The 27711-nt window shown below is 42.3% G+C and overlaps 1 protein-coding gene across 30 annotated transcripts in view; it reads left to right on the top strand.

Annotated features, from left to right (window-relative positions):
• Nucleotides 1-27711, top strand: part of Cadps (calcium dependent secretion activator) — a 479644-nt gene that overhangs the window by 413611 nt on the left and 38322 nt on the right. For 29 of the 30 annotated variants that reach the window (XM_078038579.1, XM_078038583.1, XM_078038581.1 and 26 more), the window contains 2 exons: nt 17735-17767; nt 25893-26000. In XM_078038579.1, the coding sequence (XP_077894705.1) occupies nt 17735-17767; nt 25893-26000 (141 nt within the window). The remainder of the gene's footprint in view (nt 1-17734; nt 17768-25892; nt 26001-27711) is intronic. The other variant, XM_078038573.1, reaches the window with a different exon arrangement.

The following is a 27711-nucleotide window of genomic DNA, read 5'->3' as shown; positions in this document are numbered from 1 at the left end:
CCAAAGTTGACCATTCCCTTCATACTCTGTTGCAGGCAACAGAATGTCTTTCAAAGCAAACATAAGATAGACACAGTATTTCACTCAGACGGTGAGGTGCTGAACAACCAGGTCACAGAAGTGCCAGCCATGAGAGAAAGACCTAATGAAGACCTACGTCGCTTCAAACAGGCAATAATTGTTGCGAAATTAAAAGTTAGAGATTCTGCCCTGATTCTGACCCACAGGCAGTGGGAAGCCTATCACCATAAAGTTAGAGAGAGAAAGAGGGGGGGCAGGGGAGGTGTGTAATAGTGAAAACCAGACCTTTGGAAAGGTGAGCAGGTAACTAGCCATTTCAGAGCCTCAGTTTCCTCATCTGTCAAGTGGGAATGCTGCTACTTCTGAGCCATTAGGATCCATGGACACTATAGGTCTTGCATGACATCAAATAGTAATGAGCATTCAATGCATGTTTATTGAGTGCCTACTATGTGCTCTAAACTGGGGGCTTAGTAATAAACGTTATGTGCTACAGTTAGAATTCAAAAAGAAAACAGTAGCTGTTCTGTAAAGAGCCATTCTAAACCTGACCATCAAGTTTCTCAAAACTATAAGAGAGTTACATAACCCATCATAACCCCATGCTCTTTTTCTTTTCTGTTTTTTTTTTTTTTTTGAACCCAGGGTTGCTTAACCACTGAGCCACATCCCCAGCCCTTTTTATTTTATTTAGAATCAGGGTCTCGATAAGTTTCTTAGGGCCTCCCTAAGTTGCTGAGGCTGGCTTTGAACTCGTGATCCTCCTGCCTCAGCCTCCCGAGCTGCTGGGATGACAGGCATGTGCCATCATACCCAGCTACTCCATGCTTTTAATGAAGCACGTTCTCAACTGTTTAGCTTTAACATACCAGTTGTTTCTCCTATAAATAAATCCTATGCCTTACTCTCCGTAATGATAACAACCCAAATCATTATGACTTTTACATTTCAGCATATTCTTATATTCAGAATTTTGATGGATCAAAGAAAGATATTTTCCATTATGGTTAGTGTAGTGTTAGCAGTTTGAGTCTCATTTAAATTTTTCAAGAATTTTTCATTCATACCTCATTTCTAGAATCCTTCTTTATTCATCAAACTATTGGCTAGGGCTGGGGATGTGGTTCAGTGGTAGCTTTGATGAATAAAGAAGGATTCTAGAAATGAGGTATGAATTGACAAATTCTTGAAAATTTTAAATGTGACTCAAACTGCCTAAAACAATTTACACTAACCATATGGAAAATATCTTTCTTTGATCATCAAAATTCTGAAATTAAGAATATGCTGAAATGTAAAAGTCATAATGATTTGGGATGTTATCATTACGGAGAGTAGGAAATCTGGACATTATTTATAGGAGAAACAAATGGTATGTTAAAGATAATGAACACATTATGAAAGTGCTTCAATTAAAAGCATGAGTAGCCAGGCACGGCAGCACAAGCCTGTCATCCCAGTGGCTCAGGAGGCTGAGACAGGAGAACAGCAAGTTCAAAGCCAGCCCCAGCAACTTAGCAAGGCTCTAAGCAATTCACCAAGACCTTGTGTCTTAATAAAAAATAAAAAAGGGCTAGGGATTGGCTCAGTGGTTAAGTGCCCCTGGGTTCAATCCCTGGTACCAAAAAATAAAATAAAGTACTATGTACGTGGAATAGGATAAGCATTCAATACTTACTAGATACGGTTATGGAAGCTAACAGTGTAGTTTTTATCACTAGGTAGTAAATATTAGAATCAGTTAGCCAATCAACCTCCATGTTCCCGATGAATGCCATAGGTAAATTACTGAATCAGGATGGGTAGAGAGAGGAAGAGCTTTAAAAGAATTAAATACTATCTGGGTTGTCTGGAGGGTACTCTCTAGGGCTCATACATGAGAAAGAACCTTGGAGATTTCCTGGTGAGTGTTCCAGTGGTGCCAGGTTCCTGCCTGCTGATGAGATCCCATTCCTGTCTCTGCATGTGTGATGTCACATTGTTAACCTAAAATTTACCATGTGGAGAGTAGTTGCACCATGGAAATTAGGAAATAGTACCAAACAGGGCTTGAATGGTGTGTGAGTGAGTGTGTGTGTGTGAGTGCATGTGCCCCTTACACCATTATTCCATTGAGTACTTCCAAAGCATAGGACATGTACTAACTAGCCCTAAGGCCATATCGATGTCAGATGCTACAAAAATTCAGCACGTCATAACACCAGCCACATTGTGAGAGGGTTATTCCCTATGGATTCTTTTCATCTTTATCAAGGAGAAGGATTCCATTTAGTATTTCACCCTTTCCTAAAATTTCCAAATTTTTGTGTGTGTCAGATAGAGAGAGAGAGAGAGAGAAAGAGAGAGAGAGAGAGAGAGAGAAAGAGAGACCCCTCAGCTTGGCATCCTCAGGAGGCAGCCATGTCTAGCTAGAACTTAGTAACTTTATTTAGATAGTATTTATTTTTACCCTTAATTTCTCTTATTAAGTGAGATAACTGATCTTCCATTTATAGTAGTAATATAAGAAGACTATTAAGGAAATATGCTACAGATTGGCCAAAACCAAGAAGGTGGTGTTGACGCTGGAAGTTTGGGGAAGCTTAGAGACTTTCTCTCCACCCCCATTTTGCAGATGTGGAAACTGAGACCAGAGGAGGAAAATGACCTGCACGTTTGGTTCCGGAACATTGGGCTTCTAGCTCATCTATGTGTTCCTCTTTTTCACTCTTTACCCAAGAGGAGGAAAATAGGAGAAAACTCTCCTCTGTATAACAGAACTGGGCTGACCATGACCAATAACTTGCCCTTGACAGTGACGATGTAAATTATTTCTACCTTCAAATTCAGTCTGAGACAGCCTGGGGGCTGAGGGAGGGCATCAGGTGTGACAGTGACCCCTTCATGCAGAAATATTACTCTTTGGTAACAACGATGGAGTCTCACCTGCTCAGCACGAAGGCCAAGCAGGAGCCGGGATGTGAGCATACTATGGCCCCCGTCCCCTGAGAGTTTGCCATGTATTGGACTTCTTAGTGTTGAGAGACGTTCAAGAGGCAAAGCAAGACCGGGAAAATGCCAGAGGCAGGCAAGGGCTCCCACTTCCAATCAACAACAACAACAACAAAAAGCCTTCATGCTTGATTGAAGTTTTTACAAAATTAATATCTTCCAATTTGCTCTTCTGAGCTTCTTCTAAAATAACATCAGGTCCTAGACATAGACAAAATGGGACAGCCATACAGCACGGCCCTTGAGAGGGCCAACCTGGAGGCCAAGGGACCCCTGTTCAAATACCAGCTCCATGATGCCATTAGCTGTGGATCTTTTATATAGTCACTTAACCTCTCTGATCTTCCGTTTCCTCATCTGTAAATGATGATCATCATCATCGTGCCCACCAATGCCAGGGTTAATCACTTATAAATCGCTTAGCCTTCTGCTGGGCAAAGAATAAGTGTGCAAGTGTTGTCTAGTCTTGGCAGCGTTCAGAGGGTGGGTTTGAAGGAGCCCTTGAGACTTGGGGAGGAAAATCCTCTCTGGGAATGAAGGATTGGGACAGAAATGAGGAAAACTGGAAGAAAAACAGGTCTACTTGAATCGGGCATCTGTTCCAAAGCCCTGGGGGGGAAGAGAGATGAGAACATACACTTCCTGGATCTCGTCTCCGCGCACAGTACCCTGAGCAACAGGAGATGAGAACAATCCTCTTGGTTAATGAGGCTGTGGCTCCTAATGGGCGCATGGAACAGAATGCTTTTGCTTAATAGAGATCTTTTCCCTGCCTCTTGCCCAACTCCCTGGCAGCGCCGGCAGCCCCTTTGTTTAATGAAAGGTAGAGACTTTGGGAAGTATGGTGGGATGGGCTGAAGGAGGCATTACTACCCTTATTATTATGCTAATAGTTTAATCACAATCAATATTTATGAACATGCACAGAAACTGTGCAGTCCCTCGGCAGCCCTGCCACCGGGGTTTTATGTCCTCCCTCATCTAAGGACATTTTGTGGGGAAGCCTGGGATCTCTTCTACAATCCCCTGGCCTCTCCCAAGTTCTGCCGTGGTTCTCAGAGGTCACTTCAGATTATTCATCAAGGTTGCATCATTATTGATGAGGTTTTATTTGTGCTAGGTGGATATTCAAATACCTTTTGGTTTTTGAAGTATTTTGAAGTCTGTCTGATTTGAACCTTTAAATTCTGGTCAATTATCATGTAGAAAAGATAGTAGTGGCCAGGGGCAGTGGCGCACCCCTATAATCCCAGCAGCTCCAGAGGCTGAGGCAAGAGGATCGCAAGTTCAAAGCCAGCCTCAGCAAAAGCAAGGCCCTAAGCAACTCAGTGAGACCCTGTCCCTAAATAAAATACAAAGTAGGGCTGGGGATGGGGCTCAGTGTTTGAGTGCTCCTGAGTTTAATCCCCAGTAGCCCCCCCCCCAAAAAAAAAGAATTGAACAAGATAGGGGCTGGGGGTGTAGCTCTGTGGTGAGCATTTGCCTGATGTGCATAAGGCCCTGGGTTTGATCCCCAGCACCACAAAAAAAAAAAAAAAAAAATGGAATTGAATATGACAGTGGATATTAGGCATTCAGTTATTGGTAAAATACATCCATGCTTTTATATGTGACTAGCTATCAGATAGAAAGGATTTAATTCAACATTATTTATAAGAAAACCACAGTTAATTGCTCTTCCCAAGGACACAGCCAGTAATTCAAAGGTCAAGAGTAAGGGTGGAGTCTTGACCTATGTTCTCTTTCCAGTCTCTAAAATTGTTTTCCCATTTTTAGGCTATTTAGGGATATTGCCTAAAAATTATTTTTTTAAAAAATTAATGTTTCTTTTCTTTCAATTGCGATTCAAATTTCAAAAGCCGTGGTTCATTTTTCTGAACTGTGAGGTACTCAGGAGAAATTTGGGGTGTCACAGTTCCCATGTCAACAATTAGAAAGTCCAGCCCTCTTAAAAAAGAAAGAGAGAGAGAAATGGCCTTATGGTTTGTACATCTATTTAGTGCTCGTGTTTTGTTTTGTTTTGTTCTTTTAACTTTTTTTTTCTTTTTTTGGTACCAGGGATTGAACCCAAGGACACTTAACCACTAAGCCACATCCCCAGCCTTTTATTATATATATATATATTTATTTTTTTTAATTCTATTTATTTATTTTTTTAAGAGACAGGATCTTGCTAAGTTGCTTAGGGCCTTAGTAAATGCTGTGGCTGACTTTGCGATCCTCCTGCCTCAGCCTCCCCAGCCACTGGGATTACTGGCGTGCACTCAGCTCCATCTGAACTATTTTCAAGTGTATGATTCGGTGACATTAAGTACATTCTCAATGTCATACAACCATCACCACTATCCACCCCAGAGCCCTTTTCCTCCTGCAGTACCAAGCTCTGCGCCCATTTATACAGTGTTTGATTCCATGCTTACAAGGACACAGTCCTCCACGAGTGGCCGACAGCGAGGATATGGCAGCCCCTCTGGTGGCTGAGTTCCGAGTCCCCATTATACTGTTTTTGATCCATATTTGTTTCAAGGGTTCTGTTTCTCTCCAGTCCTCAACATTGGAAGGGGCTTCCACTGCAGTTGTCACTTGGCCCCAGGCAGGAGCCACCGAGGTTTGCACAACTGCTCACCCGCACACACAGTCCCAGTACATCCCACCCACTCGCACATTCTGCTCACCCAAGCAGTCGGTCCCTCCGTTGGCACTTAGAATGTATTCATCTTCCCAAGATGCACTCAGAGCCTCCAGGCTGGGGTGGGGGTGGGGGTGTCAGGTTTCTCTTTTGCCTACAGAGGATGCATCTCCAGACCAGGAATCCATCCTCAGAGACCTTGAGGAAATCACCCTGGGAAAGGAAAGGTCCTTGCCCACCACCATGCTGTTTCTCCCCTAGAGTCCTGAACATTCCACCATCATATTGTTCTTTTATCAATCACTTATCGGGAAAGTAATATAAGCACGTGGCTACAAGAGGAAATGGTACAGAACTCAAAACGTTTTTAAAAGCAACAGTTCAAGCTGGGGTTGTGGCTCAGCGAGAGAGCACCTGCCTAGCACGTGTGGGCGCTGGGTTCGATCCTCAGCACCACATAAAAATTAGAAATAAACGTAGTGTGTCCATCTACAACTAAAAAACTATTTTAAAAAGAAAAAAACAAAAAAGCAACAGTCCTCTGACCTACTTTTTTCTACCCACAATCTTTTCTATCAGAAGGGACCCTCAAGCCCATGTCATAGCTAAACCTTCATGGCAGTAGATACTATTCTGATATAACTTTTTTTTTGGAGGTGGGTACTGGGGATTGAACCCAGGGGTGCCTAACCACTGAGCTCCACCCCTAGTCCTTTTTTATTGTTTATTTAGAGACAGGGTCTCACTAAGTTGCTTAGGGCTTCATTAAATTGGCGAGTCTGACTTTGAACTCCAGATCCTTCTGTCTCAGCCTCCCAAGCCACTGAGATTACAGGTGTGCACTGTCTGGCTTGGCATAACTATATCTTGACTGGCCAATTTTAGAGAGTATTTGTCTCCCTGAGGTAGTAGACAGAGTTTTAGCTCCCCTTGCCATTTTTCCCTTCTCCCCTGCCCTCCTTTATTAGTTATAATAAGGTACTGTTGCTCCCTTTGATATCTTTGTAACTTTTACAATTGTTAATCTCAATTGTGTGTGTGTGTGTGTGTGTGTGTGTACCAGAAATTGAACCCAGGGCCACTTTACTGCTGAGACACATCTCCTGCCTTTTTTTATATTTTATTTTGAGATAGGGCTCACTAAGTTGGGTAAGGCCTCATTAAATTGCTGAGGCTGGCTTTGAACTTGGGATCCTCCTGCCTGTGCCTCTCGAGCTGCTGGGATAACACACATGCACCACTGAGCTCAGCTTGACTTTTTTTTGTTTGTTTGTTATTGTTGTTGTTTGGCCCACAAAGTGAGCTTATTAACAACCATATTCTTTTCTTTGCCCTGCTTCCTCCTCCAGTTAATTTCTTGTTACGATATGGAATTCAATGACACACTTCTTCACTCTTACTTATAAATGTGATAACTCTATTTATCAAGGGTTTCTTGAGTCTAGACCATCACTGTCCAATAGAACTTTCAGTCATGATGGAAATATTCTGAGCTGTCTAAAACACAGGACACCAGCCATATGTGGCTCTAAAGAGATGGACACATACCTTTTTTTTTTTTTAATTTACTTATTTTCATGCGGTGCAGAGGATGGAACCCAGTGCCTCACATGTGCTAGGCTCTAAAGCGCTTGAAATGGGGCGAGTGCACAAGGGTTGAATTCTTGCTGGGTGTGGTGGTGCATGCTTGTAATTCCAGCAACTTGAGAGATTGAGGCAGGAAGATCTCAAGTTCAAGACCAGCCTCAACAACTTAGGGAGACCTTGTCCCAAAATGAAAAATGAAAAGGGCTGGGATGTAGCTCACTAGTAAAGCACCCCTGGTTCAATCCTCAGTACATTCTCCACACCAAAAATAAGTTGAGTTCTTTTCTTTTAATATTTTTTTTAGTTGTAGATGGACACAATACTTTTTTAAGAATTTATTTATTTCTATGTGGTGCTGAGGATTGAACCCAGCGCCTCACATGTGCTAGGCAAGTGCTCTACCACCGAGCCACAATCCCAGCCCCAAAATTCTTAATGGTACTTTTAAAATTCATTTAAATTTAAATAGCTACTTGTAGCCATCAGAGAGCACAAAGTCCACGGAGGCCTTCCATCAGAAAGAATGATAATGACAACCAGCAGAAAGGACAATAATGACAACAAACTCGTGTTTCTTGTCCTGCCCCAGGACTGTTCTGAGAAATCAGTTCATAACAACTTTTATAAAGGACTCTATTCCCATTTTACTGAGGCATCGAAAGATTAAGTAACCTGTCTAGGGACTGGTGGAGCTAGAATTTGACCCTGTGTGTCCAAAGCCAAGGTCTGTGCCCTTAGCCACTTCCCTATATTAATCTGATCTCATCCTGATTAGAAATCAGCACATCCTTTTTCCAGATACAGCCCACCTTCTGATCAATGAGAGGGTCTCAGCTTCTCCTGTTATTGACAGCAGTGTTTCCCACGGGGGTTGTGTGCAGGGTGGGTGCCAGCCTGCCCCTTCCATGTCTGTTATAAAAATCGAGCATAAAACTGGGAGGTGGAGGAGGGGTGTGGACATGTATATGGGCTCCAGGGAAATCAGCCAGGGGCTCACTGCCCAGGCACACAAAGGGTGCTCCTTCCATCTGTACCCAGAGCCTGCCACGCCCCACTGTTATGGACCTTTATATGAATCCTCCTCATCAATCCCCGAAACATCCCAAATTGGGACAGATGTCGCTAGACTGTTGCTGGGAATAATCAATGAAGTGGCTCCCCAGAAACACCCAGAACCCATACCCATCTATTTGCATTCCCTTTATGTCTGTACCAAATGTCCCCTACTTTCTTGTCTACTACCTGTGCAAAAAGTCTTTTGGGGGCCAGGGGTAACAGGGATTGAGCTAAGGGCACTCGAGCACTGAGCCCCAGCCCTATTTTGTATTTTATTTAGAGACAGGATCTCCCTGAGTTGCTTAGTGCCTCCCTTTTGCTGAGGCTGGCTTTGAACTCGAGATCCTCCTGCCTCAGCCTCCCAAGCCGCTGGGATGACAGCGTGCGCCACCACCCCCATGAAAATATTTCTCTAATTTTCTTAGAGATGCTAAAAAAATTACAGTGATGAAAATTAAAAATCACTATAATAAAAATTACTATATTTTTCCTGGAGTCTTATTTCCAGAACTTCTCTTAATGCTAAAATATGAAAGGCCTTTTGCTTTACTACAAGAGCATTGATAACCTTCTCAAGGTGTGGGAAATGTTTCCTCGCCCACATTCTCCCTAGAACCTGCCTAAATGATCCTCTAAGAGTCACAGGTATCTTTTTTTTTTTTTTAATCTGGAAGGAATTTAAGGAGAAAACAATTAACCCATCCTCATTATAATAGATAAGAGGCCAGCAGTGTAGTCATCTGGTCAAAATAGGTTTAGAAATTCATGTTTTCTGGTTCTTTCCACACACATCACTGTGAGAGAAGTAAAATCAGAGGATCTAGACACAACCCACAATATTGCAGCAAGAAAGAGAGAAAGTAAGATGGTCAGGCCTCTTGCCCCTGGATGACTTCCCCTCAGAAGTGTCCTAACCAAGAAACTTCTGAACATACCCGATTGTATATGTTAAAGGCCAATGACCCCACCCACCAGCAAACATAGCCAATAGTCTTAACCAATGAAATTAACCTCTTTGGAAACAGGGGAGAAAGAGATGGTTAAAATAGCCAAGACTATTTGAACACTTACTATGTGCCAGGCCCTGTGTCAGAGTTAGCGCTCCTTAACTCTTCACAGGCACTAAGTGAATTAATTCAGGTAAAATACTTTGTATGGTGTCCCGAATGTGATTAGCATTTAAGAATTTCTTCTTTTAAATTAATCTATACAACCACCCCATGAGGAGGTGCTATGGTTTCTATTGTCATTAGCTCTACTTTCCAGAGAGGAAGCTGATACCTAGGTCAGTTACCTGACATCCTGCTGGTGTCCTCCTCAGAGTACAGGAACAAGAGACCCTCTAAGTTCTTCTCAGAGAAGCAGCAAAGACAGTTCCCTTTGAACTCATAGTGCCTAGTCACACTTTGCTTGATTGTTTCTTAAGAGTGCAAAAGCTCAGACAATAAAAAAGAAAGTTCTAGAAACCTCTATCCTGGGTACTGAATAGTCCAAAGTTCCATCCAGTCTACCAGCTTTTATTGAGCCACTACTCTACACCTGGTAGTGCAAGCACCGAGGAGAGAGATGTTTCTTATTCCTCATCAAATCTATATTCTGGAGATAAAGATGGCAATAGATAAAAATTGAATGAATGAGAGATAAAAAGTTATTTTAGGGATGGTAGCAGCACCAAGTATTAATTTTACATACTGAATTGCCTTGAGTCTTTAAAAAAAAAAAAAAATCCACATCTCTAAGATGTCCTGGGTTAAAGAAGTGGAGAAAGAAGCCAAATAGCATCCTTTAGTCTTATTCCAGAAATTTCAAAGGCCAAACATTGACATGAATGTTGCTGGTCCTTCTAACAGTGGTGTGGTGTGCAGTTTGCAGGCAAAGGCAGAGAAACCAACTCTTATGAAGTCCCACAGGCAGAGTGGAGTCCGTGCAGAGAAGAAATCATTTCCTTGGTATTTTTTTTTTCTTTTTTAAGACCAAGGGGAGAAAGAAAAGCTCGAGATGTCACTAATGCAGTGATATCTGTTCAGATTTTTGTTTCCTTCCATCTTTGAGCCTTCCCCAGCAGATTTCTATTGGCAAAAAGAACCTAATCCACATTTTTTTTGGGGGGGGGGTCTGTGCATTGATTTAATAGTATCAACCCCTGAGGTCCTCGTGGTCTGCACCTGGGTTGCTTTTTTCCCTAATGAAGCAAGAGAAGTGGTTTAAGCCCCTGCCGTGCTCCCTATCAAAGCCACACAATGATTAACTCAGGTCCCCTTATTAGGACCAAGCAGAAGAAAATCCCTTAGTCATCAGCATTGTGAAAATCCCAGGATGGTGAGTGTTCAATGAAAAGATTACCTTGGGCACCTGAGAAATAATGGAAGAGCTCAATAGACAGACCATTAAGCCCGTCCACACACGCTCAGTCAGGTGGAGGGTCGAGGTAATTAGCTGCGACATTCAGGCCAGAGAATCCATTTTGGAACTTCTGCCCCGACTAGGTCAGTGTGGATAATTATTCAAATCCCTCTGATATTTTTCCTGAAGAAGCCATTTTAGGTTTTGTCTACACACACACACACACACACACACACACACACACACACACACCCCTACACAAACAAGACTAAATATGACTAGTCAGTAAAAGTGGGTGAATGGATATTTTATTTAACTGAATACTAAGACACTTGGAGAATGAGAGGTCCAAAGATGTAACTTTTTTGTTGTTGTTATTTTCTTTTTATTTGTTCTTTTTAGTTATACATGGCAGTAGAGTGCATTGTGACATTATACCTACATGGAATAGAACTCCCCATTCTTGAGGTTGGACATGACGTGGAGTTTCCCTGGTCGTGTGTTCATATATGAACATAGGAAAGTTCTGTCCCATTCATTCCACTGTCTTTCCTATTCTAAACCCTCCTCCCTTCCCCTCATTACCCTTTGTCTAATCCAATAAACTTCTATCCCCAACTCCTTATTGTGTGTTGGCATCCGAATATCAGAGAGAACAATCAGCCTTAGGTTTTCAATTAGCCTGATAGTCTCCCTTTCCACCTATTTATCCACATCATTTCATTCTTCTTTATGGTTGAATAATATATATATATATATACGCCACATTTCTTTATCCACTCATCTGTTGAAAGGGACCTAGGTTGGTTCCATCCAAGGCTGTAACTTATTAGTTGTGTGAGTTCAACCCACATTGTTTTATCTCTCTCAGCCTCAGTAGCTTCAACTGTAAGATGGGAATGTTAATAGGCCCTCTATTAATATTAATACAGTTAATATTGTATTGAATATAAAATGCAGTATTTTTAACTTATATCCTGATAAGTAGTAAGCACTTTTAAAAGGTGATATGTTTGACTAGTTGTTGGAATGGACTAGTTCATGTTTAGGAGAGATGGAATTTTTGGACATCATTCAAAAAGGGGGTCAGGAGTCTCAGAGCAAATGCCTTCACCCTCCAGCCCTAGTGTGGCGCCTTCATAGGAAATCCGTGTCCTGGGTCTCGGGCATGTGAAAGCCCGCACAAGTTGCTCCCTGGTAGTAGCACATCTTCCTGCCTTCGACCTTGGTCTCCATCGGTCTCTCCAGCTGGGTCTCCTTTTCCCTCCTCCCTTCCCAGAACTGGCTCTGCTGGGCTTGGGGGCAGCAGTCTGGGAGCAGCGGGGAGCCCTGATAGAGAAGAGATGTTTGTTCCAAAAAGCAGGAGTCCTGGGAAACGAGGTCCAGCTCGCAGTTCTTGCCTCTGTTTTGAAGCCATGGAATCCCTCAGAAGGGTTGCCAGACCAGGAGTCGGGGCAGACCCCTTGCCCTGGCCCTTGTCTCCTGCACCCAGGCACATGTCTTGGTCCCAGAGAGGAATAGATTGTGTTCCTGAAGGCTCTGGCTGGGGGACGTGTCCTCTCTCACATGCCCAGACTCAGCCATCCTGTGGGGGAGAGTAGATCTCTGGTCTCAGCCTTGATGGCAAGTTGTCCAGAGCATGGTGTGTCCCCAAAATGACAGAAGGTATCCCAGTCAGGGAATCCCCTCAGATACTTGCTGGTAATCTGGGGAGATTCCAGAATCCTTTTTATAGCCAGAGATGACCAGCGGGCTAGGAGAGTGAAGGGAAACCTACTCTTGCCTCCAGGATGGGGCGCAAACCCTCCATCTACGCCAGTGAGCAGTATTTCCAGAAGCCCTGGTGAGACTTTAGCACAGAGAGTACCATTTGTCATTGTCATGCCCATTTAGGATGTGAGGATTATCTCATTCAGTCCTCCCAGTATGCCTTGAGGGACATTATGATGGTCCCATTTCCAGAGAAGTATCTTGGTCCAAGTCACCACTCTAGAAAATGGCAAAGCCACACTTCCAATCCAGACAGTCCTAGACCCGTCCTCTAAGCCACTTTTCTGGGAAGATTTCTTTTGAAGTTAAAAAAATAAAATAAAGCCGGCTTCAGTAGCATACTCCTGTAATCGCTGTGGCCAGGGAGGCTGAGGTAGAAGGATGACGAGTTCAAAGCCAGCCTCAGCAACTTAGCGAGGCCCTAAGCAACTCAGTGAGACCTGATAGACATGGTACCTGGTACACGTTTAGATTTTTCTGGCAATAACTTCAGAGCTCTAGGGCCTGGGAAGGATCTGGTCACTCTTTTCTACTAAGAATGTAGCCGGCCAAAAGGTATAACAGATGATGCTTATGGGGAGCTGCTGGCATTATACGGGAAAGGGTTCAAAGGGACCAGAGTTCTGTCAATTTTTTCTTCACTATGCTACAACTCAATTGCAAAAAAAAAAAAAAAAGCCAATTACAACCAAAAGTAGAACTGATAACCACTTCCAACCTCAGGAGGAGGCTGAAATCAGAAGCAGGAGACAGACTGAGATGGGCCTCTCACATAGGAAAGAGCCACATGTAGGGCATCCTTCCTCCCCGGGAGCGGGAGGGCTGGACCAGCAGAGGTGGCCATTTCCTGCCAGAACTGTGTGGGGCTGTGTTTGCATCCTCTTCTGGGTCTTGTCACTTTACTCACTGTTCCTGATTCAGTGCTCGGGAACACCATGACCTCAGTGTAGTTCGATCCTACCCAGAATCTCTTTCTTTCTTTTTTTCCTAAGGAAGTTAGTTTTGTGGGGGGTTTTTAACTTTATTTTTTAATATTTATTTTTTAGTTATAGATGGACACATATCTTTATTTTATTTTTTGTGGTGCTGAGGATTGAACTCGGTGCCTCACATGTGCTAGGCAAGTGCTCTACCACTGAGCCACAACCCCAGCCCTTGAATCTCTTTCTCTGCCATAAGCTCTTCCTTTTTTGGGCAAATTGCTTGCCCCTTCACTGTCCTCATAGAACACACTTCCAGAATATTCTTTTTTTTTTTTTTTTTTTGTACCAGGGATTGAACTCAGGGGCGCTTAACCACTGAGCCACATCACCAGCTCTATTTTGTATTTTATTTAGAGACAGGGTCTCACTGAGTTGCTTAGAGCCTTGGTAAGTTGCTGAGGCTGGCTTTGAACTTGGGATCCTCCTGTCTCAGCCTCCTGAGTGCTGGGATTACAGATGTGCACCACCACACCTGGCTCAGAATATTCTTTATCCTCATCATTGGTATCCTTCCTAAAATTCAATAGCTAGGAGGTTGGGACTGTAGCTCTGTGGCAGAATGCTTGCCTAGAATGCATGAGGCACTGGGTTCGTTCCCTAGTACCACATAAAAATAAATGACTAAATAAAGGCATGTTGTGTATCTACAACTATAATTTTTTTTTAAGAATTTAATGCCAGAACTAAAAATGATGTACTACACCTGCTCCTAAATAACAACAGGGTCATAGGGCCTGGCACAGTGGTGCACACCTGTAATCCCAGCAGCACAGGAGGATAGTGAGTTCAAAGCCAGCCTCAGCAACTTAGGGAGGCTCTAAATAATTCAATGAGACCCTGTATCTAAAAAAAGGGGGGGGAAGGGCTCAGGCTCAGTGGTTAAGTACAAAAAGATAAAGTAATAATAATAAAAGAGGGCCACAATTTCCCCTGCTTTGGGGAAGCAAGGAAGATTATTAAGACTAAGTGCAAGTCCGTTGCTGTCAAATAAAGATGAGCCTAAGGGACGGAAAGCTGTTCCCAGTCGCAGAGCCCCAGGTTTGCATTCACGACAGGAGCTTGCCTTGTCTTCCCCGAGAGGAAACGGATTTGACTGGTGTCCCTCTCTGGATTGGAACCGCATGTGCGTGGTAAGAGGAGAGTAGGCGTATTTAAAGGTTGATCATTTCAACTGTAGCAAAACTCCCACCAACTGCCAAGCATCAACTTGACAGAGCAAAGGAGGGAGTTTCTAGCTGAGAACAACTCTTGCCAGAGCCCGCTCTGACCAGCCATGCTTGAATCCCTCCAGCTTTTCCGCTAGCGATGAGGCCATCGGGAGATCCCAGGGAGGAATTTGGGCTCCGGTGATCCCCTAGGAGTCCGGACTTCTTTGCCTCTTGGCAGAGAGCATGAGAAAACTCAATTCTTAAATTCTAGGCATTTTAGTTGGTTTCCTTGTAATTGGATTTGATTGCTAGTCCCCATTTCCCTTGATGGCTTAAAGAAGAAACTCGGTGAGAAAGTCCTGCATGGTGCAAAGTGATAGTACTGAACCCGAGAAAGACAGAAACAAGGCCCAGCTGTAATCCCAGAGGCTGGGAAGGCTGAGGAAGGAGGATCGCAAGTTCAAGGCCAGCCTCAGCAAAAAGCAAGGCACTAAGCAACTAGTGAGACCCTGTCTCTAAACAAACTACAAAAAAGGTCTGGGGATGTGGCTCAGTGGTTGAGTGCCCCTGAGTTCAATCCCTGGTGCAAAAAAAAAAAAAAAAAAACAAGCCACCTTCTTGCCTGGACTCAATTTTGGAAGAGTCATGGAGAGGACAGATTTAGGATGAGGAATCCTTTAGTACAAATGGTAACCACACCAAATCAGGAAAGCTTTCCTGAAATCCCTCTAAAGGTCACAGGGACAGTTTCCTTCTCCCACCAGCTCTGGCAGACTTTCAATATAGCTATGCTGGTTTTCAGGTTGACCAATCTGGTCTTTTCCTCTGCTTATTTCGCAAGCACCTTGAAGCCAGAACTGGCCACAGGCTTTCTCTCAGTCCCTCCCTTCCCAGATTTTCCCTGAGTTTCCTTTCAAAGTCAGGTAGCCCATGAGTCACAGGGAGATAACTGTTTGCAAGAGTGATGATACAACTTTTGCTCTCATGACATTTTGTGGGCGGCACACATGCAACAAAAGATACGGAATTGCAGTTGCAATTGGTGCTACAAAGAACAAGGGTAAAGCCCAGCACAGTGGCCCACACCTGTAATCTCTGCAGTTTGGGAGGCTGAGGCAGGAGGATTGTGAGTTCAAAGCCAGCCTCAGCAACTTAGTGAGGTTCTAAGTAACTGAGTGAGACCCTGTCTCTAAATAAAATATAAAAAGGACTGGGGATGGGGCTCAGTGGTTAAGTACCCCCAGATTCAAATGCCTGGTACAAGAAAGAAAGAGAGAGGGGAAAAAGGAGTAGGTTTCTTAGAGAATCTTAAACCAAAGAAAACAGGAATGATTTGGGTGCTGGCAAGAATTCTCCCCCTCCACCAACTTTAAAGTTTACTAAGCACTTTCTCCCATATTCTCTCACTTGATCACATATAAGCCACACAAAGTACGGTTTTATTATCCTATTCTAGAAATCTCATCGAGGCTAACGAACTTGTCACGGTTTTCCCAGGGTCAACTGACTGGGACACTTACCAAAATTTTGACACTTGGTTTTGGACTCTTTCTTAGGGCTTCATTATCTGCCATCAGAGGGGAGTTGAAAGTTTGGAAAGGCACACTGGGAAAAGGGGAGAGGATAGGACTCCTCGGGGTGACTTTCTGGGACACATTTGGATGAGGGCTATGAAGACTGATATCGATCTCAACCAAATGGTAAAAAAACAAACCTCCCTGAAATGTCAGCAGATATTCTGACTACCCTGTGCCCCTGGCAGTCTCTGAAGTTTCTGGTAAAACTGGAAATGCTCTCCGACCAGAAATACAGTCCCTCCATGCCACACGGAGACACACAGAATATCAAACACGCTCCCTCAAACCCAGCAGTTCCTCAGCCTCTCACCCACGTGTGTCTATGAATCCTTAGTGACAGTGTGTCCCAGGCACCATATCCCAGGACTTTATATGCACTCCCCCGTTCACCAACCCCTGAGAGAGGTATTATTAGTGTCTCCATTTTGCAGATGAGGCCAGTAAGGTTCAGAGAGATGAAATAACCTGCCCAAGATCACACCGTTCCCAGTAGAGCTGGATTTGAACCCAGGTCTGACTCCAAACTCTATGTCCAAACATTGCTCTCTACCACATGCACTCTCCCCAAAAAAATGAGTTACAGAGCCACTTCCTGCACTTTCCACCTGTTTTTTGTTTGGTTTGGTTTGTTTGTTTTGTTTTAGCACCTAAAACCAGAATGAGGCATAATAACAGCTTTGGGACAGTTTTGAAAGGCTCTGGTACCCAACCCTCAGACACCATGTCCCTCTGGGTCCTTCACTCACCCCATTGCATTCCCTCCTCTTGAAGATCTAGGTTAATGGACCCTGAGAACTGACAGATTCAATCCAGGCAACCTGCAGCCAAATTACACCAAGGCCCAAGGTGTAAGAAGTGCCAGTAATCTTAGTTGCTTCTCTAGACAAGTGAACCCTCTATCCATCCGTTTGGGTTTAGCTAGAGTCATTTTTCTTCTTTTTAAAGATAGGTAGTGCACACCTGTAATCTCAGCAACCCAAGAGGCTGAGGCAGGAGGATCACAAGTTGAAGGCCAGCTTTCTCAACTTAGTGAGGCCCTACACTACTTAGCAAGACCCTATGTCATAATGAAAAATACAGAAGGGCTGCCGATGTGGCTCAGTGGTAAAGTGCCCCTGGGTTCCATCCCTAGTACCAACCACAAAAAGAAAGAAAAAAAAGGAAAATAAAGATTGGGGGAAAATGCAAATCTCCCACACCAGCCCCAGAATCTCAATCAGTAAAATTGTGTGCTCTTCTCTCTCTCTCTCTCTCTCTCTCTCTCTCTCTCTCTCTCTCTCTCTCTCTCTCTCTCTCCCTATCTCCAAAGTAGTGGCTAGGGATTTATTTTTTATTTTTTTTATATTTATTTTTTAGTTTTCAGTGGTTCGGTGGACACAACATCTTTATTTTTATGTGGTGCTGAGGATCCAACCCAGTGCCGTGCGCATGCCAGGCAAGCAGGCTACCGCTTGAGCCACATCCCCAGCCCAATTTTTTTTATTTTTTAGTAGAAAACATTTTATCTTTTCATACCTTTTTGTTTTCCCTGGTCTGTGCTGCGTGCCTGTGTGTTGTTTGAACTTGATCTGTGAACAAAAATATTAAACATAAACACCTGCCTCACCTCCGTTCTTCTTTCCTCCTTAGGTGAAGGCAGCTTCCAAATATGTGGACGTACCTGTGAGTATTTGAAAATTGCTTTTCGTGGGTTTGTTGTTTTGTCTGAATTTTTTTTTTCTTGTTTTGGCTTTGCTTTGTTGGTGCTGTTCATTACTTGCTGCTAAACTGTATATTCCCCACTTGATCATCAGAAAGAGAGAAGTCAAGACCCTTTCGTTAGTAGGATCTTTTTTCAGACCAGCGTATGGTTTCCTTCACCAGGAAGAGAGTGTTCCAGCTGCAGGGTAAACCTAGCTCACGTTCACTTGTCTTTTTCTTGATTTCTCTGGTTCTTTTCTTTCTGTTTCCATCCTGCTCACCCCCACCCCTTACATAAACATCTTAAGAGTAGAGCTCTGAGCTAGAAATTTGCACAAGAGTACCAGTATCTTTTTTTTATATATGTATATATTAAACAATATATATTAGTTATATATATATATATAATATGTATACAGTAAGTAAATATATATATATATATATATATATATATATATATATATATATATTTTAGCTGTAGGCAGACAGCATGCCTTTATTTTATTTATTTATTTTTATGTGGTGCTGAGGATGGAACCCAGTGCTTCATACATGCTAGGCAAGTGCTCTACCACCGTGCCACAACCCCAGCCCAAACAGTATCTTTTTTAAAGCAAATAAATTCTGAATTTGTTCATTTGGGGGTCAGTTCTGCAGTTGTTTTAAGGAAACCTTTCAAAAACTGCTTATAATTAGTGCAGGCCTCATTAATGGCGAGAGCCCTCAAAGTTCACAGATAAAGCACTCCAAGTTGCCCAAAATTTACATTTAAATTGAGGTTAAGTACTATACATGAATGCTAAAAAGTATGGGATTACCTGTGATAAACCAGGGTACATTTATAGACAGACTTTGCCCTGCCTATTAGCAAAATAAAATTGGAGAGATTTAAATATATTCCAATAAAGGAGGGAAGAAAATGATTCTGTTTCTCCATTTCTAACAAAAGAGGTGTGAGTCTATTATAAAATATTAAATTTAGAGAGCTTATCTCAACAGCCACCAAGGGTCTTGTACTGAGCATTTCTCATTCTGAACGTGGTTAAGTACCCTCCTTGTTCAAATACTTATTTGTTAAAATTTGTTTTTTTCTAAAAGGATTTATATTAACATTTAAATTCATTTCCCCAGGAAGCTAAGTGTGTAATGGTTTATTGGCTTATTTCTCTAAGGAAGACAAAATGGAAAATTGGAGTGAATTTAGCATTAGCATATATTTTGTTTGTTTAATGAAAGAATGTGCAATCAATAATTATGCTTTGAATTCATATAATACTTCTCATCAAGGGACCTCCGACTCCTTCGTGTAGGCAGAAGAATGGAGAATAGAAAAAGCTCACAAAACCACAGCAAAGAAGTTAAGCAATTGGCTTTGTCAAGCCCTAAAGTATAAACTTTGGCTTCATGGGGAGTCTCTGGCCCTGGTTCTCCATCTTTAAAATGGAGATACTAATACCAAATTCAATGCAGAACAGGCAGCACCTGACCTGGCACTCAGCAGACATGTCATCAGAGAAGGGTATGCGATGGTATCAATGTCCAAAGTGCAAGTCAGGATGAATGGCTGACGTCAGCCCTGCCTTCCCCTGGTCTTCACCAGTGACCGAGATTGAAATTCTCATCTCCCAGTACAAAGATCTGGCATGTCAGTCTGTTTTCTGTAGCCCTCAAAGCAGAGGAGAGATCTCCACATGGAGATCTGGCTGGGTGCCCCCGTAGACAAGGCCCATACATGAGAAATTTGATCTAGCCATTGGTGCTACCAAGCTGTTAGGTTGAACCACATGAGAATGGCATTTTAGAGAAGTCGAAGGAAGATCAAGATCAGCAATTTTTAATGGCTCAATATAAGAATTCTTTTTCTCCTTCTCCTTCTCCTTCTCCTTCTCCTTCTCCTTCTCCTCCTTCTCCTTCTCCTTCTCCTTCTCCTTCTCCTTCTTCTTCTTCGTACCAGGGTTTGAACCAGGGGTACTTAGCCATTGAGTCACAGCCCCAGCCCTTTTTTATATTTTATTTTGAGACAGGGTCTCACTAAGTCACTTAGGGCTTCAATAAGTTGCTGAGGCTGGCTTTGAATGTGCAATCCTCCTTCCTCAGACTCCCAAGCCACTGGAATGACAGGCGTGCACTCAGCTTAATAATTCTTACAAGCCAGATTCATATTTATTGTGAAGAAGGGGGTAAAATGGACTCTATATTAATATGAAAGTGTCCAGATCTCAGTCATTTAGTCATTGTGTATTCAAAGTCTTGTTAGGATAGGAAAGATCAAAAGAGAATTTTCAGAGGGCTGGGGCTGTGGCTCAGTGGTAGAGCACTTGCCTAGCATGTGTGAGGCACTGGGTTGCATCCTCACCACCACATAGAAATAAGTAAATAAAATAAAGGTATTGTATCCATCTACAACTTTTTTCTTTTTTTAAAGAGAGACAATTATCAGTTTCTGCACTCTATGGAGGAAAAAAAAATGAATCACTCAGTATGTCCCCAAATGTGATATCTTTGCCATTGAAGATGAACAAAGTAATTAAGATACCTATAACTACTACCAGGTATGTGCTGGGCACTGTTTTAAGCTCTTTATTTTTAGTCTTCACAAGTGCCCCACTTTAAAGATGAGGAAACTGAGGCCCAGAAATGTTAAATTGCTCCAAGCAGCACAGCTGGTAAACAACAGAGGTAAGATTTAAAGCAATGATCTTAAGCACTATGTCCTACTGAAAGATGATTTTAGCACATAGACACCCATCTTTATTTGCATAGTTGAATCATGATTTTAGTATCAGAAAATATGATTAGCACATAAGACCCACGACTGCACCAGTTATTACTGCTTAGGAACAATGTTAAAGTTTAAAATTAAGTTCAACAATGTGTACTTTTATAGTTCATCATATTTTAACATGTCTGGTCAATAAATAATCATTTTATGGAAAATAGTAGTGTACAATACACACATAGACAATATGCACATAGTTTTTTGTTTTGTTTTGGGGGATGGGTTTTAGTCCTGGGGATTGAACTCAGGGGCACTTGACCACTGAGCCACATCCCCAGCCCTTTTTCATATCCTATTTAGAGACAAGGTCTCACTGAGTTGCTTAGTGCTTCCTGGTTGCTGAGGCTGGCTTTGAACCTGTGATCCTCCTGCCTCAGCCTCCTGAACTGCTGGGATGACAGGTGTGCGCCACCGCGCCCAGTATTGTTTACTTGTAGTAGATAATTATCATTTATTTCTGAAAACAATCCTATGAGGATTAATTAATTTCATCCTGTTTTACAGATGAGGAAACTGAGAAAGAGAGGTTAAGTAGCATGCCCAAGTTCACCAGGCAAGTCAGTAGGGAGTAGAAATCCAGAGACAGAACTGTGGGTGTAGCTCAGTGGTGCAATAGCTTGCTTCATGTGAACAGGGCTCTGGGTTTAATCCTCAGCACCAAGGGAAGAAATAAAACAAAAAGATCTAGGCTCTCAATTTGATTGTAGAGCCTGAGCTTATAGAGATATGGCAGAGTCTTCAGCATTAGCTCCTAAATGACAATAGTACATGTCTCACTCCTTCAGTGACAGCAGTCTGGTAGCTCCCAATCAACTTTAGTAGGATCATTTACACCATGGGAATTGGCAGACCCTACAAATTGGAGCTTGTTTATCTAATTTTGTTGTTATTGTTGTTGTTTTGTTTTTTCTGAGAGCCAGTTCATAAGTACTGGCTATCACCAGCAGCCCCCAAACCAGAATATGCAGCAGTTAAACTTGCAAAGATTTCTTTTCTTTTTTTTTTTTTTTTTGTTTTGTTTTGTTTTGTTTCTTTGCTCATTTTTTAATTGGGATTCCCAGACTTCACCTCTAGAGATTCTGATTCAGTAGTTCTGGAGGGGAGCCTGGAAATCTCTTTCTAAAAAGATCTTCATGTTCATCTGATACATGATACAAATTTGGAAACCAATGAATAAATCAGTGATATTTTTACCTTGGCTGTGTCATGGAAACATCTGGAGAGCTTTTATAAGTATTACTGCCCAGGTTCCTTGCCAGACATGTTAAAACAAAATCTCTGGGCACCAGGTAGAGGTGGGGCCACAGGCAATCAGTGTTTGTAAAGCTTCTAGATCCTTCTTGTCTGCAGCCAGGTTTAAGTACCATTGGATACAAAGCCAGGCATGGTGGCGCATGCCTATAATCCCAGCAACTTGGGATGTTGAGGCAAGAGGATTGCAAACTTGAGGCCAGCCTCAACAACTTATGGAGGCTTTAAGCAATTTAGCAAGATCTATCGCAAGAGGAAAAATAGAAAGGGCTGGCGATGTCGCTCTATAGTTAGATGCCCCTGGGTTCAATCCCCAGTACCAAAAAGAGAGAGAGAAAGAGATGAAGAAAAAAAACTGTTGGGTACAATCATTTCTCAAGTCATGGTCCAAAGTCTGAGTTCATCTGTGCCACCCTATGAGGTTTCTGGCACATCATTTATTAGTTGAGTTCTGTGTAGGGAGTAGCAATTACTTTAGAGATTTGCCTCTTAATTATCCCCACTAGTGGAAAGAAGAACTGCTACCAGTCATTCCAACCATTGCATAATCCCCAAAGCATCTCTCTGTGTCTTAGATATAAGATTTAACCTTTCGGTATATGTAGCAGATTTGCATTCATCCTCGGGGCTTGCTTGGGATGCTGAAAATTTGGGTTTGTTTTCCCCATGCTCAGACGTATCCCAATGAGGGCTAGCTAAGTTGAAATGTCCCATTTTTCCTAAGCCACAGAATCACTTATTCATGAATCATGTCTTCCACACGTGGTGGTGTTAATTGTACAGATATATATTTATTGTATTTAAATATTTTCTAAAAATTATGTCAGATTCTGATTCTGTCCAAGCCACATTTATAAGCTGTCTCTTAAAAGTTGATCCGACTGTGTATGAACAGCAATGTAATATAAAGTTTAATTTATCTAATGGTATTAGTTTTCCAGTCAAGTTTATTTTTCAATTGTAAATACTTTTCAGCTTATTGTGTGTCGACAGTTTAGATTTTGTTTTGATTGGAAATCTACTTAAAATGCATTATACATTGTTTCTGAATTTTTATTCCTGTGTGGAAGTTTTTTGTTTGTTTTTGTTTTTTTCGAGGTGTTTTTGGTTTTTGTTTGTTTTTTGGTACCAGAGATTGAACTCAGGGGCACTTAACCACAGAGCCACATCCCCATCCGTTTTTAAAAATATTTTATTTAGAGACAGTTTCTCACTAAATTGCTTAGGGCCTTGCTAAGTTGCTGAGGCCGACTTTGAACGCACAATCCTCCTGCCTCAGCCTCCTGAGCTGCTGGGATTCCAGGCATGTACCACGGCACCTATCCCTGGGTTTTTGACCAGGGAACTATCATTTAATCTTTCCTCAATGGCCCAATGATGCAGGGCCAGCTCACCCTGTCCCCTTTTGTTCCAGACTCCAGTAATTAGTGAGTTTTTGTGTCTCAGAATGAGGTCTGGCAGCCTTGTCCCTTATGCTTGGCACACCAGGGCAAAGGAAAGGGCCTTCTTACCAGCACGCCTGGGTTCCACCATTTGCCCATGCCCCATTCCTGGCCCATCAAGGGATGACAGACAAAACTCATTGGAATTGAATGTGAAGCTGGCTTAAAAGGAAGGTCGTTGGGAGTGAGAGTCTGAGGACTATGATAAGAGAAGTACACATTTTGTGCACAGACTTTATTATTTTCATCTTGACACAGCTCCACTGAGGACTCTTTTTACATCTTGGGTCTCAAGTAGATTGAAGAAGTAAATAGGGCCCTGGTGTAATATAATATCAGGAAAGGGAGTCAGGGGCTGATGTTGACATTGCAATTTATGGCTTTTGAGACAATTTCATATACATTATTTTAGCTGATGATCATAACAATCCTTGAAGGTAAGTCAGGAACCTGTTATTAGTACCATTTTACAGGTGGCATAACTGAGGCCCAGAGAAGTCTAATGATTTGCATAAATTCCAAGGGTTTCTTTTTTTTGTGGGAAGAGGTGGATTCAGTAATAATCCATGCAGTGTGCCTGAAGAGCTTTGAAAAGGAGGTGAAGGTAGGACTTGAAAAGGAGGTGGAGGTAGGACTTGCTCATTCATTCATAGATTTGTTCACTCTGCAATTATTTACTGAGCACCTACTATGTGCCAGGCACTATTCTGTGAGCTGGAGGTACAACAGGAAACAGACCAATGGTCCTTTATTCATGTATCTTATGTTTGGTGGGAGAAGACAGACAAAAAACAATCAAATAAATATATAGTACAATGTTAAGCTATTGCTTTTAAAAAATATTAAAAAAAATTAGAGTCAACAGAGCTTCTTAACTACCTGGGTGAGATGAATCAAACTAATTTTTTTTTTAAATCAGAGCTTTTTTAAAAACTTAAATGAAATGCCCCTGTGAGGACAGTAAGCCTTGTTGAAAGAAGGAATGATGAAAATAGCATCCTTCTAGATGTCTGTCTGTAACATCATGGGTTCCTGATAGATCTGCTGAACTTGGCTTTGGATCGTAGCTCTAAGATGGCTGCGTGCACCCAGGAAAAGGCTGCATCTGCCACAAGTATCACAAGGGAAGAAATGGAAACAATAATAATAAGTTTCTCAAGTCCCCCAAGTAGGGGTCCCCATTCCTACCGAGAATGTCCTTTGATGTGCGGCTGCCAAAGAGAGAGGGGAGAGGTGCCAGTTTGGAATTGATAAGCTGACACTCTCATTGGAGAACCGCTATTGTTTCGTATCATAAAACTGCAACAATTATAGGACCATCATGGACCCTGCTCAATCCATTTGCTGAAAATTGCTTGAAAGTGTAACACTTGACTACTGTGGCTTTGGGTTGTCCTCATTGTTTTTCAAATTAATACCTTGTCATTGTTTCAGCGGGTGTTAAGAAATGTTACTAGCATCCCGGGGGCCAGGGATTGGCCCTTTGCTTGATAATTGTTTGCTTTGTATGAGGGGGAAAAAAAATATACAGTCCTACTGTTTCCAAACCTTCCTCATTTTCACCCTGGAAATTACACAGAAGTGTTAACTAACTTCAATTTGCAGTGCCTGACAGTCCCCGTCTTGTAGAGAAATGATACTTTGTGATCTAAGGTAAATCACAGTAATGAAAACTAATCTTTTTAGTTATTAGCAAACATACATATCTATTGTGGAAATTTAAGGGGTTTGTGGCAGTTCTGCTAATGACCCATATTACAGTGTTTTAATAGGTTTCTTTGGAGATAACTTTGATTTTGACATCTCAAGCCGTGTACATCCTGAGATTTTTTTTTCTTTTACTTCCTTACAATAAGTCATTGCCTGAGTATTGGATGAACCACCTGCTTACCTTTCTAGAAAATCTAATTTATTTAAAAATCTTCCCCTCCTCCCCTAGCTTGCTGTGGTTCTTGGGATTTTTTTTTTTTAATCTTCAACTTTAAGGCTACATTAGAAAAGAAAAAACTAATGTCTCCACTTTATAAACTAATTAGCAAATTCTCACTCTATATACTCGGGTTAAACTATTCCCCAAAATGGACTTGGCCAGGAAGAGTTATAGTTTTCTTTTTTTCTTTCTTTCTTTTAATATTTATGTTTTAGTTATAGTTGGACACAATATCTTTACTTATTTATTTATATGTGATGCTGAGGATAGTAAAGTGCTCTACCGCTAAGCCACAACCACAGCCCCTGATTATAGTTTTCTTTTTTAAGAGGAAAAGGAGACAGATAGTAAAGAATATCCATAGGCATCATGGGGGTTTCAATGGAAAGCCAGAGAATATTTCTGGTGAAGATACAGTGAAGATTCATCCATTAGATAAAATTGCCAGAAAACAAAAAAAGAATTAACGGTAGGGGGGAAAAAATCTGCAATTCCAACTCTTCTCTTTGCCTGGCTTAATTTCTGAAAAGAACAGGAAGGGCTAATATCAATTCCTACCGGTCTGGGCTGTGTGCTGCAAACCTAGTCCCGCCAAAATGGTGCAGAGGCTAGGAGGGGCTGTGGGTGGGAGCCAGGACAAATGGTTCATCCCTGAAGAGTCACTGTCTGCAAATCCCATTTTCATGTTTTCCTGTTTCTTTGCAGAAACCTGGAATGGATGTGGCCGACGCCTACGTGACTTTCGTCCGCCACTCTCAGGATGTCCTGCGTGATAAGGTCAATGAGGAGATGTATATAGAAAGGTTATTTGATGTAAGTAAATGCCTTCTCCTCCTTGAAGACCAAGGAGGAGACCCTCCAAAATGTGACAAAATAAGAGACAGGAGGATAAGTCACATTTTGAGAAAATGGATTGCTCCTGATTTCAAGCAAAATCTTTTCCTCTTCCTCTGCCTTAGGCACCTATCTGTCGTGTGTCTGTTCTGAACCCACCCCTGGTGTGGCAGTGTCTCGGTCCCAAGGCTGTGTGTTACACGTAGGACAGCACGCACGGAGCTTGTGAGGCAGCAACTGTAACTGGCAAAGACCTGATCTTCCTCCTTGCAATCTGGCCTCGCATGAGGGAAGCTGGGGGGGCTACCTCCCCGATACCAGCAGTGGAATGGCATGCAGATGTGCAGATGTGCAGTAAATGTCACATTATTATGACTTCAAAGATGATTTCATTTCTACAAGAGGAGAAATCCTTAGCCCTGGGTTTTGGCAAAGTGGTAGGAATTGATATTAGCACTTTTTCCTGTTCTTTTCAGAAATCAAGCCAGGGTTTGGGCAATAGTGACTGGGCCAGGTACCTGTCTGAACAGTGGTGCCCCGCCCCCACCCACTCACCTGACAAAAATGCATGGAGAAGCAGGTATTCCAAAGTGAGGACGCTGGGCTGCCAGACCCAGGTCAAACTTCAGATTTCTTATTTCCACTGTGACTACATCTGCACAGCAAAGCAAGCCACCAAGGCAAAAAGAAAAAAAAAAAAAAAAGAATCTCCTTTGGTCTCAAATTGCCTGCCTCTTTCAGACCAAAACAGATGGGGTTGCTTAATATAGCCAGGTATTTTGCTTCCCATTTCCCCCCAATTTGCCAGTGGAGACCCGGCCAGAGTGCATGGAAGCCAATGTCCTTGTCTCCGTGTGGCTCTAATTGTGCAGACTACTTCTGTCTCGTGAAACGTGAGCTCCTCCTGTCCAGGTTTCTTGTATTTTTAGTGCCAGCCCGAACATTAATGTTTTGGTCTATTATGGAATTCTTGTTTCTATATTTTTTCTTTGATTGTGTTCACCAATTTACACTGAGTTTTTTTTGTGTGTGTGTGCGTGTGTGTGCGCGCGTGTGTTTTTGTTCCATAGCTAAGTGAGCTCATTGTTGGCACCGCTTTCGGATTCTGCAGCTTCTGACTTTTAAATGCTTTGTCTTCCAGCTCATTTGCTTTCCTAGTGTGTTGAAAAGGCTTCTCTCTCTCTCTCTTTTTTTCTCCCCTTTTCCCAATCGTCCCCTCTCTGTGTTCCATACCCCTCTCCCCCGCATCACCTTCCTGCACCACAAAACCCTTCTTACTTTTTAATTCCCACTCGTCCTCTCTTGGATTAAAATGGAACTTATCTCTCATGTCAAATGTTTTATCACATTATATCAAGTGGCATGAATTAGAATCAAATAATCTTCCTGTGTACATCTTCTACCATGACCCACATCCACTGAGAATGCCTCATACATACATAAAGCTCACCAGCGGGTCCTCTCCCTTCTCTGCATGTGCGCCTTTATCAAAGTCCTGAGCCTAATATATCTGGGGCACAATCCCCCCCTCCCATAGGCATTGAAAACAGACAGGCAGCACCCTCGGGGTCTGCAGTTAGGAGTGTGGACACTCTTCCCCTCTCGGCTGAATTCAATTCCAAACCACAAATTTTCAAGAAGCCTGTGGATTGTTCTTTTCAATGCCTAGGTTGCCTTTTTTCTTTTCTTT

Source organism: Ictidomys tridecemlineatus, chromosome 2, assembly GCF_052094955.1.
Source record: "Ictidomys tridecemlineatus isolate mIctTri1 chromosome 2, mIctTri1.hap1, whole genome shotgun sequence".
NCBI classification, from domain to species: domain Eukaryota; kingdom Metazoa; phylum Chordata; class Mammalia; order Rodentia; family Sciuridae; genus Ictidomys; species Ictidomys tridecemlineatus.
The sequence above is the reverse complement of the archived record's forward strand: the minus strand, read 5'-3'. Positions and strand labels throughout refer to the sequence as shown.